Source organism: Serinus canaria, chromosome 11 (genome assembly GCF_022539315.1).
Source record: "Serinus canaria isolate serCan28SL12 chromosome 11, serCan2020, whole genome shotgun sequence".
In the NCBI taxonomy this organism is placed as follows: Eukaryota; Metazoa; Chordata; class Aves; order Passeriformes; family Fringillidae; genus Serinus; species Serinus canaria.
The window spans coordinates 8,027,796-8,043,815 of NC_066325.1; the positions used below are offsets into that span (position 1 = coordinate 8,027,796).

Consider the following 16,020-nt stretch of genomic DNA (forward strand, 5'->3'; position numbering starts at 1 on the left):
TGGAAGCAGCAGTCCCTGTTTCCATTAGGAAGTGCCTAGTGCTGCACTGCTGAGGCAGAACATTTAAGGTTAACAGTTGCAATGTGCAGCAAAGCAGAGATTGCTACACACAAGGACAGATGCAAACCATCATTTGCCTCAATAAATAAATTAATAAAGTCGCTATGCAAGTTGGAAGTTAGGCAGATTCCTATAACCTGAAAATAGTCTTTAGGGTAAGATGATGATAACTGTGCTTATGACAAATAAACTAAATGTGGCGTTGATGCAACTTATCATTATTTTATTGATGTACTCCCATCAAATCTCATTCAGTTCTGCTTTTCTTTCAGGCAAAGGTCACAAGTCTTCAAGGGATCATGCCACAGGTTGTAGGTCCACACTGGCAGCAGAAAAAGTTTCACTTGTAGGAAATTTGACAGAGGTGATACAAACCTTTTTCTGGTAATAGCAGCTGTAGCTGCTCTGAAATGCAGTGTTGAATGAGAGTAGAGCATGGAACATCTTATAATTATAATTCTCCATTGAATTGTTTACTTTTCAAGGTAGCATAGAAGGAAATAGTATGGTTTTAGTCATGTTCATTACAGCAGAAGAGAATTTGTGATCTAACCTCTAAGAGTAATTTTAAAGAGGAATCTCTCATTTTGATGGCTCATTTTTGAGATTTCTATTTTGTGGTGGTTTGCAGTTTTTTGGTTATTTAAAGACAGAGAGGAAGTTTGAGGAGAAACCTGAGAGATTGTGTATTTTTAAACACTGTCTGAGCAATATAATCAAACTGTATTGCCAGTGCTTCTCTGGTCCCCTTTACCCAGAGGAAAATTACTTTTTCTTTCTGCGTACAATGTAAACAAAAATTGCTTAACCCTCTTCAGCTCCTAGCTTTTCACTTAGACTGGCCTAGAGGGGCTCCTCTTTTGCTGATTTGGGAGAGCTTCTTCCATCTTCTGGCTTTGTTTCACACCTTTTCAAAGCTCTTGTTTTCCAAATAGCTTGCTACTTGGGGTTCTGGCCCTTCCGCCTCTTCTATAGTATTTTGAAATTTAATTTTACATCCTTTACAGGGCTTTTTTTTAACTGCTACTGCTGCCTTTTCTTTATGCTTTTATAGATATTGACAACATTATGAATTATATTATACAATACAGAAATAAAAATTTGAATTGAAACTCAAGTTGAAACTTGCTGCCATTTTCTTCCAGTTTCTGAGACTCCCTATGAATTTATTTTAAAATTTCCTCTAATCCTCCTGCTGGACTGATGTTTCCTTTCAGAAAAGGAGGACACTGTTCCAGCCACAAGAAATGATATAGCATGAAGGAAATGAGGAAAAAAGTCCTAAATCATGAAAGCAAAGAAGAAATACAAGTGAAACAGACTTGAGGGAGGACTAAAATCCACAAACTGGAAGGGACAGAAAAGTAGGATGGAGCTGTAATTGAAAGGAATAGAGGACTGACTCTACATAAGAACTAGGAAGATCAAGGAAGGAGAACTTGACCAAGGGACAGGTGAACCAGCAGACACCTCTCACCTTTCAGCTCCCTTCATTATCCTCCCTCTGCCCCAGGGAGAGCTGGCAGCCCTCCTGGCAAACCTTTCCTGGCCACAGTCAATGCTGGAGCTCCAAAGTAAAGCATTCAGGACAGGACCTGCTCTCAGAGGGTCACACAAGCACTGCCAAGGTGCAGGGAGGGACCTGCCCCTCCTTCCAAGGGTGGGATGAATATCTGGGCTCCAAGCAACACAAGTCAGTTCTTGTTCCACAGCAGCAATAGAAGGGAAAATCTGTAACTAAGACCTGCAAGTTGATGCATTTTGTGAATAAGTGGTTGCCTTCTTTCCTGCTGCTCTGGATGTCTGATTGCTGTGGAGGCAAAGCCCACTGCTAAGAGCTGCCCACTCAGCAGGGTCTGTCAGCAAGGAGAGCACCTGAAACAGCCCCCAAACCTGCAGTGCTGCTTGGGGCACTGACTGCACCCTGCACCTGCCACTGCAGCTGGCTGCCTCCCTTCTGGCCCCTCACAGAGCCAGCCTGGGGTTTCCTCAGGCCCTGAAGCTGCTTTCCACTCCTGACCACTGCTGTGGAGAACCCATGTTTACAGTAACTAAAGCACTGTGCACTCATCAAAAGGAGGGCCCCAGTTACAGATGCACTGCTGGATCTGCCAGCAGTGACCACTCTCTGTAGTGTGAGCCATCAGCACCTGAAACAAGAGCTGTGCCAACTCAAAAAGCTGAAAAGGGCATCATTTTCTTCAATTATTCCCATGTAATGCACAACTGGAGTTAAAAAAACCATGATCTTTAAACATTCATCCTTCTGAATAGGAAGTTAAAAAAATAAATCCCTCTGAGCATCACAGCTACACTTAAAAGATTAATCCCACAATAAGAAAGATTTCATATGGATAACTGATACATTTTATACTAGGTGGAGAGAAAAAAAATACCCCAAGCTATGACAAGTTTGCTGTGTAGGTGATATATGGTAGTAATTGACATCCTAACAATAGGAGACTATAAAGATACCTTGAAATTATTTTCTTTTCTATTTCTCCCCTATCTGCTTTTCTTCCTCCATTTCTTCAGTAAGGCAGATCTACCAGCAAGACAATTTAATCTTCCAGGGATAAAGAAAGGCTTCCTTGTCTAAGAAAAATAAAAACTTCTACTGGCCAAGGACAGAAAGCCCAAGAGAAGGAATTATCTCCTGACAGTGAGCTATGTTTTTTTATCTCCAGAAACGGAAGCAGCAGTGTTCTGGAAGAAATAACATTGATTTAGCTGGAATGTAAGGAAGACATCTTCTGCTTGATGTATGTAGCCTTCTGGACAAGAGTAGGACAATAGCTTGCATTCCCTGAACAAAATACCTCCTACTGTGTTTTCTCTATCATTTAGTGAGAAGAATTTTATTCCCTTGTAACATTTAACTCTGAAACATGAGAAACTTCATGCTCAGTCATGAGCCTGGATAGATACTTATTTAATGAGCTATCAATTGGGTAATTCTTCCAGGCTCTTTTGCCATGCATAACTGGGAGAGGGAAGAGTCATTGTCCCATCCAGTATGGGTAATAGAGTAAACCACAGCAGCCAAAGACACTGGTACAATTTACCTCCTTGGCAAAACAGACACAGAAAGCAAACCTCATCTATTGTATAACTTTACAATGTAGAGAAAATCTTTCCATGAGTTTTGCTATTGCACATCACAACACAGCAGCATGCCGGCCAGGTTCAACAATATTTACTAAAGCAACTTATCAGCCAAAGAAACAAACTCCCTCACTTGGGCTTATCTGTAAACACAGAACAATCCTCCACATCTGCCTTCATGAACATACTTTTGCCATCCACCCTCAAAGCAGCTGATTGTTGCTTGTGATTCCTTCTAAAGGAATGTTCCACTTTTCAAAAGGCCACTTTTATCTGCTGGCTTAAATATAAAATAACTCTTGTACTTCCATTATCTAGCTGAAGGCAAACAGAGCTGGCAAGTTTAAACTTAACTTAAGTGCTTTAACTTAAAAATCAGGAAGCACCTTGTTGCTTTCAACTCCATGGACACACTTTCAACTTCAGTGTTTTGCAAAATGGTAGAGTAACAGAGCAACTAGAGATATCAGTTCAACAGAGTAACTAGAGATATCAGTATCTATCTCCATCCTTTTCTGAGGAGCCAGTCAGAGATGTGGGAAGCCAATACTTCAGCCAGAATGAACATATTACTGGTTTCCAGCAGAGATCCTAATGCTGAATATCAACAGGGTTCTTCTAAACAAGAAAAAAAAATTAGGTTAGAAAAGGAAAAGCACAGCACGAACAACCTACAAAGGTAGTGGAGAAAACTGGAAAGGGCTACTAAAGGCAAGAATTATTTTAAGTTAATCTCAGAGATGACAGGAAGTCAATACATGGAGGCAGGCACAAACTCAGTTAGCACAGCCAAGAGGCTCCCCTCCTGATGGCAAGGCTGAAGTGCTGGGCCTTTTGAGAAGAAAGATTACCAAAACAGTTTAAACTGAAAAGCTGAAAACTCATGGAGGAAACTCAGCAAATGAGCAACTGCAACAGAAGGAATATATAAAAAAAAAATCTCAAGATATAAAGGACTGTTGCACATTACTGATGTGGACATAAACTGCTGTGGCAAATGGTTCAAAACTCTGCTACACCTGGTCATGTGTGACCAGGGCTTCCCTTGCCTGCCCAGAAGTGCTCAGTGCTTATACCAGGTAACAGCCCCGTTGCTTCAAGCTTGCAGAAACGTTTCCTGGCTGTTCAGCTGTGGAAAGGAGCCTCTCACCATCCTCCTCTGCCCTGAGAGCAGACACAGGGTTAGTGCAGCCTGGCCACAGCGTAACAGGGGGGAAACTGCCATAAACTGCAGAGGTGAAGGGCTGAGCAAAACGCCTCTGAGTCAGGCAGGAGCTCACTCAGCTGCTCCGTGTGCAGCAGCCTTTGTGCAGAAGCATTCATTAGACACCAGAGTAGCTACAGTAAGACAGAGACACGGCGTGATGTGATATGCTGTCACCATTAAGGTAGGATGTGACAGATACATTTGGAAAATATAAAATATATTCACACAGCTTCAAATTGAGAGAATACACATAAAGCCAACCTGAATGAACAGCCCTGCCTTCTTTGGAATGTGCTGACATTGATAGCACTGATCAGACCAGCTCCTAATCATAACAATTTATAAGCTATGCCCCAATGTTGTATTTGCAACATCTTCAGCTTTGCTGAAATCACAGTACAGTAAGGGAACATTAAAAGATTAAACTAAAATTACCATTCTGCAGTTGATTTCTGATTATACAGGACTCATCTTCCCAGCTGCTGAAGCATAACCAAAGGGATTTGGCTGCATCTCCATGTTCTGGGCATAAAGCACTCATGACCAAACCTGTGGGCACTGACTAGCTGGCCTAGAGAGCTGCAGCTTCAGTTTGCCTGGTGTCAGGAGCCAACACTTCTTTACTCTATGGCCATCTCAGCCACAGACACAAAACAGAAACAAAAATTGTGTTTGTCTTTGATATTGTGTTCTCTCCATTTTTTGTGAGCACTTCACTCATTTTGTATTAAAACAACTCCAGAACAGTGCAGATATTTCCTCTGCCACACAGGACAAGTATTCAAATTGTCACTACCATCTGAAAGAATGCTAGTAAACAGAGGAGAGGTGGTTTCTTCCTAAAACCATTGACAGTTTCAAGAGAACTACTACTATTTAAACGAAGACTTTACTTGATATATTAAGTTTCAATGCTTTTTAATGGATTTTTTTGTCTTCAAAATATATAAATATTTTAAAGAGGAAAATTTGTCATGGGACTAAAACAGGTTATGCATCTAAAACCCTACACTGATAGAAATTTACATGACAATCACCAGTTAACACTGGACCACTCTGTGACATTCCAGTCATTAAAAAAAATAAAACCCAACCAAACAAACGAATCAACCTACCCTAGGCATCTTTGGACAACATTTTCTGGGACAACAGCATCATTCCCCTATGTGTTTACCACTGAAACTATTGAATATCTCAACAGTTATCCAGAATTCTTACATGATCTTGAAAACATGGTCAAAAGAATTCAGTTGTGTTATGTAAGGCTCCATGAAAAAATTAAAATGAAATGTGAGAAGAAGAAATATTAATGTATTTCTTCAAAAGTTCTGGTGATCCAAATAATCCCTGTTTCATGGAAGTCTATCTACTGCTCACAACAACAGGAAATGGGGCTGGAATGTATTTCTGTGACAGCAGCTTCCTGAGTTCTGCCATAATCTCCCACAGTCTGAATGAGTTGCAAGAATCTGCACTGCAACACAGCTATGCAAATTTATGTCAGCAGAAAAAACTCATTTAATGACCCACTGGAATTAAAACCATATCTTCAAAACTAAGCCCTGGCATCTCTACTTTAAAAAAGAAAGATCCTCCTCTTTCTGCTATAGAGGAAAGCTGATTTTTCTCTCAATGTATTTGTTTCAAAGTCCTTTCTTGTCAATAAAGTCCTTCCACTATGTATATTAGGAAAATAAATTTGACTTTCACAGGTCAAAATGCTATGTTAAACCCATGCTTCAAGACAGTGATGTCTTAGTTCCATAGGGGGGAAAAAAATTAATTCCAGATTTGGTCAGAGCTGTGCAATTGTTTATGCACACGATAGGCTAAATGCAAAGCTGGTAGGTTTACATTTATTAATGGTGGTTAATTCCCAGCAGAGCTCTCAATTAGCTTAATCAAGCCACAATAGGGGCCTGGGAATATTGCAGGAAACTCAGTGAAGGTCTCTGCTCAATGCAGCACTGCAAGAGGTTGGCCACATGACAAAGTGCACAGCTACAGGAATTAGAATCTCTGCTGTGGCTGTAACAACTGCTGAGCCTCATCTCACTCTTCAGACTGAGATGGTCCTGCCATTTCAAAGGAGGTGTTTCAAAACTAGAAGCTGCAATCCTCTGGGTTGTGTGAACAATTGAGCCTTTGGAAAGGCTCTTCGAAGACTAAAATAGTGAGATTAATCACTCAGAAGACAGCAAAGGAACAATAAAACCAGATTAAAAAGAGAGACATCAGAAGCTTCTTTTCCCCTCAACTAACTGAATTGTAGGGAAATTCAGCTCTATTGTCAGCCAGGAAACACAAAACCAAGTAAAGAAATGACCAAAACATTCAAAAGGGCATTATGAATCCATGCCAATCAATAATTTTAAAATATGATTCAATGAAAATTTTGGGGAGAATCAAAGCAGGAAGGATAACTGACCCATGAAATCTCAAGTCCTATGGACCAGATTTTAACAGTTACAAAATCAGGAACAGTACCCCATGCATGGCAAAGAACAAAACACTTCTCCATTCTTTCAATGGAAATGTATTTATCAGGTCAACATACCAGGCATTGTGACCAACATCCTGAAGAGTTGTACAAAAAAATTTTGATGGAAAGAATTGTAGAGTGAGCAACATGACATGTTCATAACTCTTTTTTTTAAGCTTCAGCATTTTTATTTCATAACAGAAAGAAATATTGAGCTGCTTTGGGGACAGCAACACCAAAACCAGCTGCCATGAAATTAATGGCATAAGGATTTTATCAACAGAAAGGGTTCAGGACTATGTTAATTTCCACTAAAATATTGATGTTTTTAAAGGAGTTGTTACTACTGGAAAATTTGGAAAACACTGTCAGTATAGAAGTAGCTCAAGGAGGATGGCCCTGACTTGGATGACCCTGAAGCCCAAAACATTGAAAGCACATTAAAATTTATTAGCATGAAGCCCAACAATGCAGGGAGAATTTCCACTACAAGCTGGATGACTATTAACTGCAAACAAAGCAGGAGTCCTCCCGTGAACCTTTAGTCCTTGAATGAGTGTTGTGTAGATAAAAAAAAACAAACCCTGGAAATATAACTGCAGCTGAAGCCCTGATACTTCTTCAAACATACTGTTTGCAACATGAATTACTAATGTGAATGACAATTATTCACATCTTTTGTCTTCATTTTGCTCAAAGTCTTCCAACATCTCTTTCTTGGGTCTTCTTTTTTTCTGACAGCTTCAGTCAATTAGAAGGTCACCAACACCGAGTGCCACAAGCAGCATGCTGCCTGAGGACTCGTGACTACGTCTGAACCTGTCTTTGTTAATGATGTAGGCACAAGAGGCAGGAGACCCTTGGATATATTCTTCAAATCTATATGCTGATGCAATGTTAGACCCATTCTCCAATAGCTCCACCATTCCTTCCCCAAAAAAATTTTACAAACTGGGTTTTTTAGAATGCCAGGTTCATCCTGAGTTCAGAACAACTGTTTCACTTTAGGAATCCCATACTGTAAGAACCTCAGTGCTACTGGTGAAATGGGACACCACATGTCCCCGGCTGTATAAAGCTGCAGAAAGGCAATGGCATTATCTTCCTCTCTTGTCCAACAAAAGCCTCAAAGTTATCGTGGGGGAGAGCAACAATGCTCTGCACCCAGATGTGCACAGCTGCTCATGCTGGGATCAACACTGCTTTTGAGTCTGGGCCACCTGAGCAGAGGAAGCCCAGTGCCCTGTATCCTAGGAATACAGCAGGAAAGAAGGAAGGAAGGAGGTACTGGGGAAGGGGGAGTGCACCCAGTGCAGGCATCACTGCCTCCAGCCAACACTGGATTTTCAGCCAGTGCCCCAAGGCACAGGGACTGATTGCTGCCAGCCTTGCCCGAGCCCTCTCCTCTCATGCAAGACACACAGCTTGTTTCACTCTCCAAAAAACCACAAGGCCTCTTTTTTTTTTTGGGCAACCAACAGAGGCCTCTTGGCAACTCTTAGCTGGCAGAATACACACCACACTTCACCCACTGATTCTGTCTGAGAGTGAAACTAGAACAGTTCCACAAATGTGTGTGTCCCACTACAGGAGCTTCCTTAGAACGTGAGCCTTCCTTCTCTCCCTCTGCACATCCCACTGGAGATGCCTCCAGCAGAGCCCTGATCTCTCCCCTCCCGGGCCACCTTTCCTTTTCAGGGGAAAGGACACTCTCAGAGGTCACCCTCAGAAGCACAGACGGAGTACACAAGCTGCTTCCAACTTCCTCACGCCCAGCCCTCGCAGTACCTCAGAGTCCCTCCGTGCCTCTAACCCCCGTGCCAGCCCGCTTCGCTCCCCGTACCTGTTGCAGCCCTCGCACGGTTCCAGCCGGGGCTCTCCAGCACTCGCCGGTCTCCGTCTCCAGCTCGCAGGAAGGATGCGGGCAAGGCTGTCGCTGCCGGGGGCGGCACTGCCGCTGCCGAGCTGGGCGAGCCGCCCCCGCTGACCCCGGGCAGGGCTCAGCTCTCCCCGCTCGGCAGCGGCGCTGCCTCGGAGCCGCGCAGCCGCCGGCGGGGCTGCGGGGAGCCGGCTGCCCGGCCATGCACGAAGCGCTGCCTCTGCCGGCTCCTCGGGAACGGCCGCTGCCAAACGAACTTATTGGGCTTCCAGATGTACCTGGGGGGCAGACGAGGGGAAATTATGTCGATTGTGCATTAGCTATTCCCTGAGTTAACTGCATTTGACTTGTTCTTCTGTTGGACCAAACTCCCCATCTCCTGCCGGAGTCATTAATCTGTACCTTCTCATGGTTTGCGCAGAAGAGTTGGTTTGTCTCTCCCTGTGCACCCCCTTCGCCCCCACACGCCGTCCCTAAAAACCCAACAATTAAAAACGTGGATTCTCCCTTTAATTCTCCTACATTGTGTGATTATATTCACATTAGAAATCAATCAACATTGGTCATTACCATTAGCGATATGCTCATAAAGCAAACACTAGACATGCTAATGAACTGAATGAAACATAATTTCTTGTTGTGTAAACTCATGCTCAACGCTAATCAGCAATAAATTCAATCAGACATTACATACATCAACTGAAAACACATTAAAGCAGGGTACAGAGCAGCGGCTGCTCATTTCTGGGGGCAGCGGGGCCCGAGCCCGGAGCAGCCCAGCAGTGCCACGGCCGCGGGGCCCGGGGACGAGGCCGCCGGAGCCCTGAGGGGACCCGACCGCCCTGCGAGGGACCCCTCGGTGATGGGGCCTTCGTGACTCCCGCCCGCTGCTTACCGGCCGTGGCCGGGCTGCCGGACAAGCCAGGACCTTTTCTGTCTCCGGCTCCGCGCAGCCCGCACGGCGGTGCCCGTAGCCAGACCCCCGAGCTTGTCCGGCTCCGCCGCTTAAACGGCACCTACGTCCAGTTCCTTCGGCACCGCCGGTTCCTTCGGCTTGGTCACCCCCGCGGAGCCCGTTTTCTTCCCAGCACCGGCTCGCAGGGCCGGGCGTTGCCCAGACAGGAAAATGGCCTTGCCTCGCCCGCCCAGGTGCGGGCGGTTTCCAGGATGAGAACGGGCTCCGAGCAGGTGCAGCCAGGTGCTCATTTAACACATCCCCGCCATAAACACAGAGCCAAACCACCGGCTACGCGAAGCGCTGGTTGTAAGCCTGGGCGTGACCCGTCGGCCTAGGGAAGCTCAGGGCCCCGTTTGCCCCGGCCGAGCGGCGCCGGCCCCGGGGGACTCGGCAAGGCCGGCGTCCCTCGGCCGCCCTCCTGCCTGATCGGGGGCACCTTTGCGGCTTTCCTCTCCCTGTCCGCCGGGGGCGCAGGGATGGCAGAAAGGGGTTGTTTTTAAACACAACGCGTCTGCTGAAGTAAATCACCGGCTAGCAGCCCCGCCGGACGCGCTTCCGAACACCGCGGCCTGGGCAGCTCCGGGCCGAGCTGGGGCGGGGAGGCAGCGAGGCCCTCCTGCCCCTACAGAGAGCCGGGACGGGGTCCCGGGCCAGGGCCCTCGCCCAAGACATGGGCAAAGGCTCGCCACCCCGGCGAGGTGGCCGAGCGCCACGGGAGTATCGGCAGCGGCTTTATCTCCTCAGCCAGGACGCCCTAAGTCCCACCCCAGCCCGGGGCCTCCGGACGGCCCGAGGTGCGGGGCTCGCTGAGGGGAGCATCGCTGAGAGGGGCAGGGGGCTCTCTGCGCGGGCGCGGAGCAGACGAGGCTGTTTCAAGCAGCCACGGCGGCGTTTTATAACAGCCGCAGAGCAGCGATTTGCTGCGATCGGAGTAATGTAATATCCAGCTGCACAATATTAATGAGACGCTCAGAACCAGGGGAAAACTTTCAGCGGAAGGTGGCGGGTTTATTTGTTTCGAGTTAAGGGAGAAGAGGGAAAAGGAAAAAAACAAAAGACAAGCATCAGCATCATCAGCCCCCGCACCTGCGGCGATCGCTGGGATCCCCCGCGGCGGGCCCAGCCGGGAGCGGCTGCTTGGCTCCGGCGCGATGGGGCGGGGAGGTCACAGGGCCGCCTTGCTTTCTCTTGCAACCTAGTAATTTTTGTACCTGTCCCCCGCCTTTTCTGTTTTCCCCCACTGCCCACTCCCCGCGGTCACGGGAGGCAAGGGCGGCTCCTCTCGCCCTGACCTGCTCGGGAGAGAAGGGTGCGGAGGGGGCACGGCGCTGGTAGCCGGGCGGGAGGGAGGCGGCGCGGTGTGAGAGGCTTCAGGAGAGAGTGATAAAGAGTCTCGCGTTGAGAGAGGAGCTTGCGGCCGGAGAATGCGACGTGTTGGTTGTCTTGAGCAGTTTAAAATTCCAGGTGAACGCAGTCCGGCTGCTTTCCGTCATTATTCCTTCTCCAGATCTCAGTCGTTCCCTGGCACGGCTCCTGGCCAGCTCCCGGCGAGCTGCTGGCCGGGATTGGGGAGGGCCGGCCCGCGCCTCCCCTGCTCTTGCGGGGCGCGAAGCACGACCTGGGCCAGGCGGCAGCCGCGGACCCAGAAGGCGCTTTGGCCGGTGCGCCGCAGAGTGACAGAGGAGTAGGGGCTGGCAGCAGGCTGCTGTATTCCACTTGGAGTCCGAGGGCCGCGGCCATTCCCGGCTCCGGCCGACCCTGCTCCCCACCGCCGCCCCTCGCGGAGCGCGTCCCCGCCCGCCCCGCCGGTCTGTTTCCAGGGCACAACCTGTGAATAAAGCGAGAAGCGTTGCTTATTGTGCTCGTGTTAATCCCCCCTTCTTGGAGCTAATTAAATTCCTTCCCGGGAGCCGGGGATTCGCGCGGCTCCGCTGGTGCCGCAGCCGGGGCAGCCCCGCTCCAGCCGCCGCCGCGCCACGCACACAGCCCGGGGGTCGTTTCACCGATTTATTTCACATTAAAGTTTAGATACAATCGAAATCCTCGGTACGCACCTTTTAATAAAAGTAGTAATCTCTTTGAGTACTGCAAAATTATAGCATTTATATCTTCAAAAGACGGTAAACAAATAATACCAGCGAATCAATAGTACCAGCCTCGAGTGCACATGGTCAGGTGGTTTTAGGCAGCCGTATAAAATGCGATCTGGTTTAGAGAATATAATACAGATAAATGCTATAAATAACTGGATATCAGAGAGGGCGTGAAACTTCCTCCTATCGACGGGTCCGCTCGGGCTGCCGGCACCGCCCGCGGGGCTTGCGGGACCCGTGCGGGGGAGCTGCGGGCAGCGGGGCCAGCGGGCCGCGCCCCCCGAGCGCTCCCACTGCAGCAGCCCCGGGACCCCGCCGAGCCTCCTCCCCGCCCTGCCTGCATTGAGAAACCTTATTTCTGGTTAAGAAAAATAAAAGTCCCATTTAAACTTTATTGAATTAAAGCAAAAATTAATTTTCAATATTCACACATATATTACAGAGTAATAGTAAAAGTTCAATATACTTCCTGGCGTTTAGTTGGGCCACGTTGTACAAGAGCAAAACAAGCATCAAAACATTTAGCAGCCTTAAATTTCACAATCACTCAGAATTACATAGAAATAGTGAAATACTCTAGTCAGCCTTGGCTGTGGATAGTTCTTCATGTAGAAATTTTTTCCTTTTGCCAGCCAGTACACAGCAAGAATTGCATTTTCCCTTCCATCATGGCATCCATGTATTCAAAAAATACTTTGCTTTTTTCTTTTTTTAAAAGTTAAACTCAGAGAAAGAGTCAAGATTAACATGTTTTAAAAACAAAACTACAAAATATGCTGTAAAGAACAATGAAAATATCTAAAGTCTACTTGTGTGAGGCAGAAGCCATGGGGGAACAATGGCAGATTACACCAATGACACAGAGATGGGAACTAATTTTGTGGGAGGAGAGAGAAGAATATAAATGGGGGTTTGATCAATTATAGTGTCTCCCGCCTGTTGGCTGCAACACAACAAAAATAAGTAGTAATTCTTCAAAGCAGATGTACACAAACCTAAGCAGGATTAAGCTTCTTTAATATTTGATGTAAAAAGTCTGCTGTCCATGACTCTTCAAACCCAGCTTTGACTTGGGAACTTGTAAGAGATTTCTTCCTTTTCTTGGATGAGAAGTAATTTAAAGCGGGAACACTAGAAATCCAGAGAATGTTGAATACTTCCAGCCTCCCATCAAGTTTCCTCTCTCCAGTTTTAGATAAGCTCTGTCTCCTTTCTCCATCTGAATCAGTACTCCATTGCTAGCAGCTTCACGGGTCACATCTTGGTCCCCTGCAAAGGCAGAAATCACTGGCCACCCGTTTAGCATCAAACTCACCTAAAGAGCAAGATAAAACAAAGCCCTCTGTCAATTAAAGTCAGACAATGACACCGCTGGGGCTCGCCTAACAGGCAAAATGCTTATTTAAGGAAAGGCCTCTTCTGACAGCTGAAACTCCAGCCCCATAAAAAAGAAATACCAGTCTAATCCCAGCTAAGGTATGTACTCCAAAGGAAGTAGTCTTTCACCACTGTTTTAGACCAACAACCACATCAAAACACCCGGTGCATATAAAGCAGGACATTGATCCTATTTTGGAGAATTTCAATAGGGTGCCTGTGTTTTCAGGTTATGAAAAGAGGTCTGCTTGTACTTATTGAAAGATGGCTTTATGTGAAACCTCAGAGACAGCGAGAAGCAGAGCCACAGCCGCTGGAGTCAGGGCCTTTGAAGTGTATTCAAGGGGTAGTTTTCCTTTGTTAGGCAGCAAAGACAATATGCCACAACACAGTCAATAAGGTCTGCTAAGCTCGCGTTAATGATCCCGGGACTGCACACCCCACATTAATAATGCACTACCTGCCCAAGCTAAAGGTGTTAAGTCACTTGCACCAGAACGGTGCTATACAGCTGTCCATACACCTTTGCAAAGTGCATCATTATACAGTCAGATTTCCTGTCTTGATTACACTACCTGGCTTCAGGCCGGTAATTTATTAACCCTACCTAGAGCAGCATATGCATCAAACTCCACAGAAAAGGCAGGTACATACAGGGTAGATGCATAGACATGCACAGATTCATTATCGTTTCCATGCCACAGTCACCTCCCTGAACCCCAAATCCCTATGAAACCTTCTGCCACAGGAGAGTGGGTGAGAAGCCTGCCAGGGACCGCCGTTCCTAGGGGCTCTGTGCAGGGATGCTCACAGCAGCCCAAGGGCCCGGACATGCTGGGAGAGGGCGGCAGGCGCCGACCACCTTCCATCCCGGGACGGCTCATGCGGAGACGGGCCGAGCGGAGGCCTGGTGGGGCTCCGTGGCCCCCCTGGGCACAGTCCCCTGGAGCAGAGATCGCCGCAGGTCTGCGCTCCCGCGGCGGCTCAGAGGCAAGTCCCGCCCCGCCGCCCGCCCGGCCGCGTCCCCGCCGGGGCGCCGACCCGTCCACTCCCTCCCGCGGTGCCCGCGGAGCCCGGTGACGGCGCTCGGGGCTGACCTGGATGGTTTGCCTGTTATACACTTTCACCACGTGAAAATTGAAACTGTAAATCCCTTTCCTGGGCGCGATGAAAGTGCTCCGCTCCGAGTCGAAGTTGCTGCCGATATTCACTAGTACCTGTAAGGGAAGGGCACCGTCAGCACCAACGCGGGGCCACTGCCGCCCAGCCCCGCTGCCCCCCGGCTCCCAGCGCCCCCCCTCCCGCGGGCAGGGCCCCGCGGGGCGGCGCGTCGCCGGCCCGGCCCGGCCCCACCACCGGCCCCGGCAACTTCTCCCGCGGCGGCGCGCCCCGAGCCCCGCCGCCCCGGAGCGCCCGAGCCCCGCCGCGCCCGCCCCACCTGGTCGAAGTAGATGATCATGGTGCGGTTGCTCATCTCGGAGGGCTCGTGGTTGGTGCTACGGATGGCGGAGAAGGCGACCTTGGCGCTGCCGGAGCGCACGGAGATGCCGAGCGCCGTGCCGGTGGGGTCGGAGGTGGGGTTGGAGTCGCACACCACGAGGCACTTGCCCTCCAGCACGATGGGCTCCGTCTCGTTCTGCCCGCACGCCACCCACGCCGCGCCCAGCAGCAGCCCCAGCCCCAGCCCCAGCCTCGAGCCCCGCATGGCGCCGCGCTCCCTTCACTCCGCGCCGGGCGGCACCGTCCGGGCTCCGCTCCGCTCGCACCCCTGCCCAGCCGCGCTCAGAGCGGGGCCGAGCGCGCCCCGCCGGGTGGGAAGCGGCCGCGAGGAGGCACGGGAGCGCCGGCACACATAGCGCGGAGCGCTGCGGTGCGGAGCGGGGGCGAGCGCTTCGGACCGGAGCGGAGCCGCCCGCCGCGCCGAGCGGGGCTGAGGGAGGCGGCAGGAGGCGGCGGCGCTGCCGGGGCTGCCGGCGAGCACAAAGACGGCGCGGGGCGCGGCCCCGCCTCCCCACCGGCCCCGCGCTGGCGTCAGCGCCCCGCGCCCGCCTCCGCCGCGCCCGGCCCAACCGGCGCCCGCCGCGCGCAGCCGCCGCCAATGGCCGCGCAGTCCGCCTGCCGCCGCCCGCCGCCGCCGCTTTTGTGGGGCGGCGCGGGCCCGGGCGCGGGAGCAGGTGCCCGGCAGCCGCCCGCACCGCACCGCGTAGGTAGGAGCGCCGGGGCGCGGAGGCACCGAGAGGGGCTGAGGCAGGGCGGGGCTCGAGAACTCCCGTGGAGCAGCTCGGACCGGGGCGTCGGGCAAAGCCGGGCTGAGGGCCCGTGGGGCGGAGCGGAGCCGCGGCTTTCCGCGGTGCAGGCGGGCGAGGCAGGCTGGAAGGGAGCGGGCTGCTGGCCGGGCAAAGGCCGGCCGCCGCCTCCAAGCAGCCAGAGCACCACCGGCTGTGAGCCCGCGCCCCTCCCGCCGGAGATCGCACCGAGGGACGGGATGTCACGGGTACCCCTCTCAGAAGTGTCAGGCTCCGCTGTCTTCTTCAGCCGCCTCGTTCGCATCCCGGGGAGGAACAAACCGCAAGGTTTCGCGAGCAAGAAGCTCCGACATCGTCTAGAGCCTTTCCTGGCCGGCAGAGCGCCCTGGTGACAGGGACAGTCCCGCCGGGCCGGGACTCCGTGCCCTGCCCCCCATGGGACCAGCCCGGAGCGTGGGTTTAGGGTCATCGTTGTTTCCTAAAGTGCAAAGATTGCTTTGTCTCAGTGGACGTCTGACCTGTGTTCGTTCTGGATGTGCTTTCAAAAAATCATCACGCGGGATTGCAAATGGAGAGCTTAGAAACAAACGACTGGAACAGAGTTATTTTCTAA

The 16,020-nt window shown here is 50.1% G+C and overlaps 1 protein-coding gene across 1 annotated transcript; it reads right to left on the reverse strand.

Annotated features, from left to right (window-relative positions):
* Positions 1-12,156: 12,156 nt before the first annotated feature.
* CBLN1 (cerebellin 1 precursor) lies at positions 12,157-14,885 on the reverse strand. The gene is made up of 3 exons (XM_050979025.1): positions 14,600-14,885; positions 14,259-14,378; positions 12,157-13,099 (listed from the first exon to the last, which is right to left on the reverse strand). The coding sequence occupies exons 1-3, from the start codon at positions 14,864-14,866 to the stop codon at positions 12,902-12,904; spliced, it is 585 nt and encodes a 194-aa protein (XP_050834982.1). The 5' UTR covers positions 14,867-14,885; the 3' UTR covers positions 12,157-12,901.
* Positions 14,886-16,020: the final 1,135 nt, after the last annotated feature.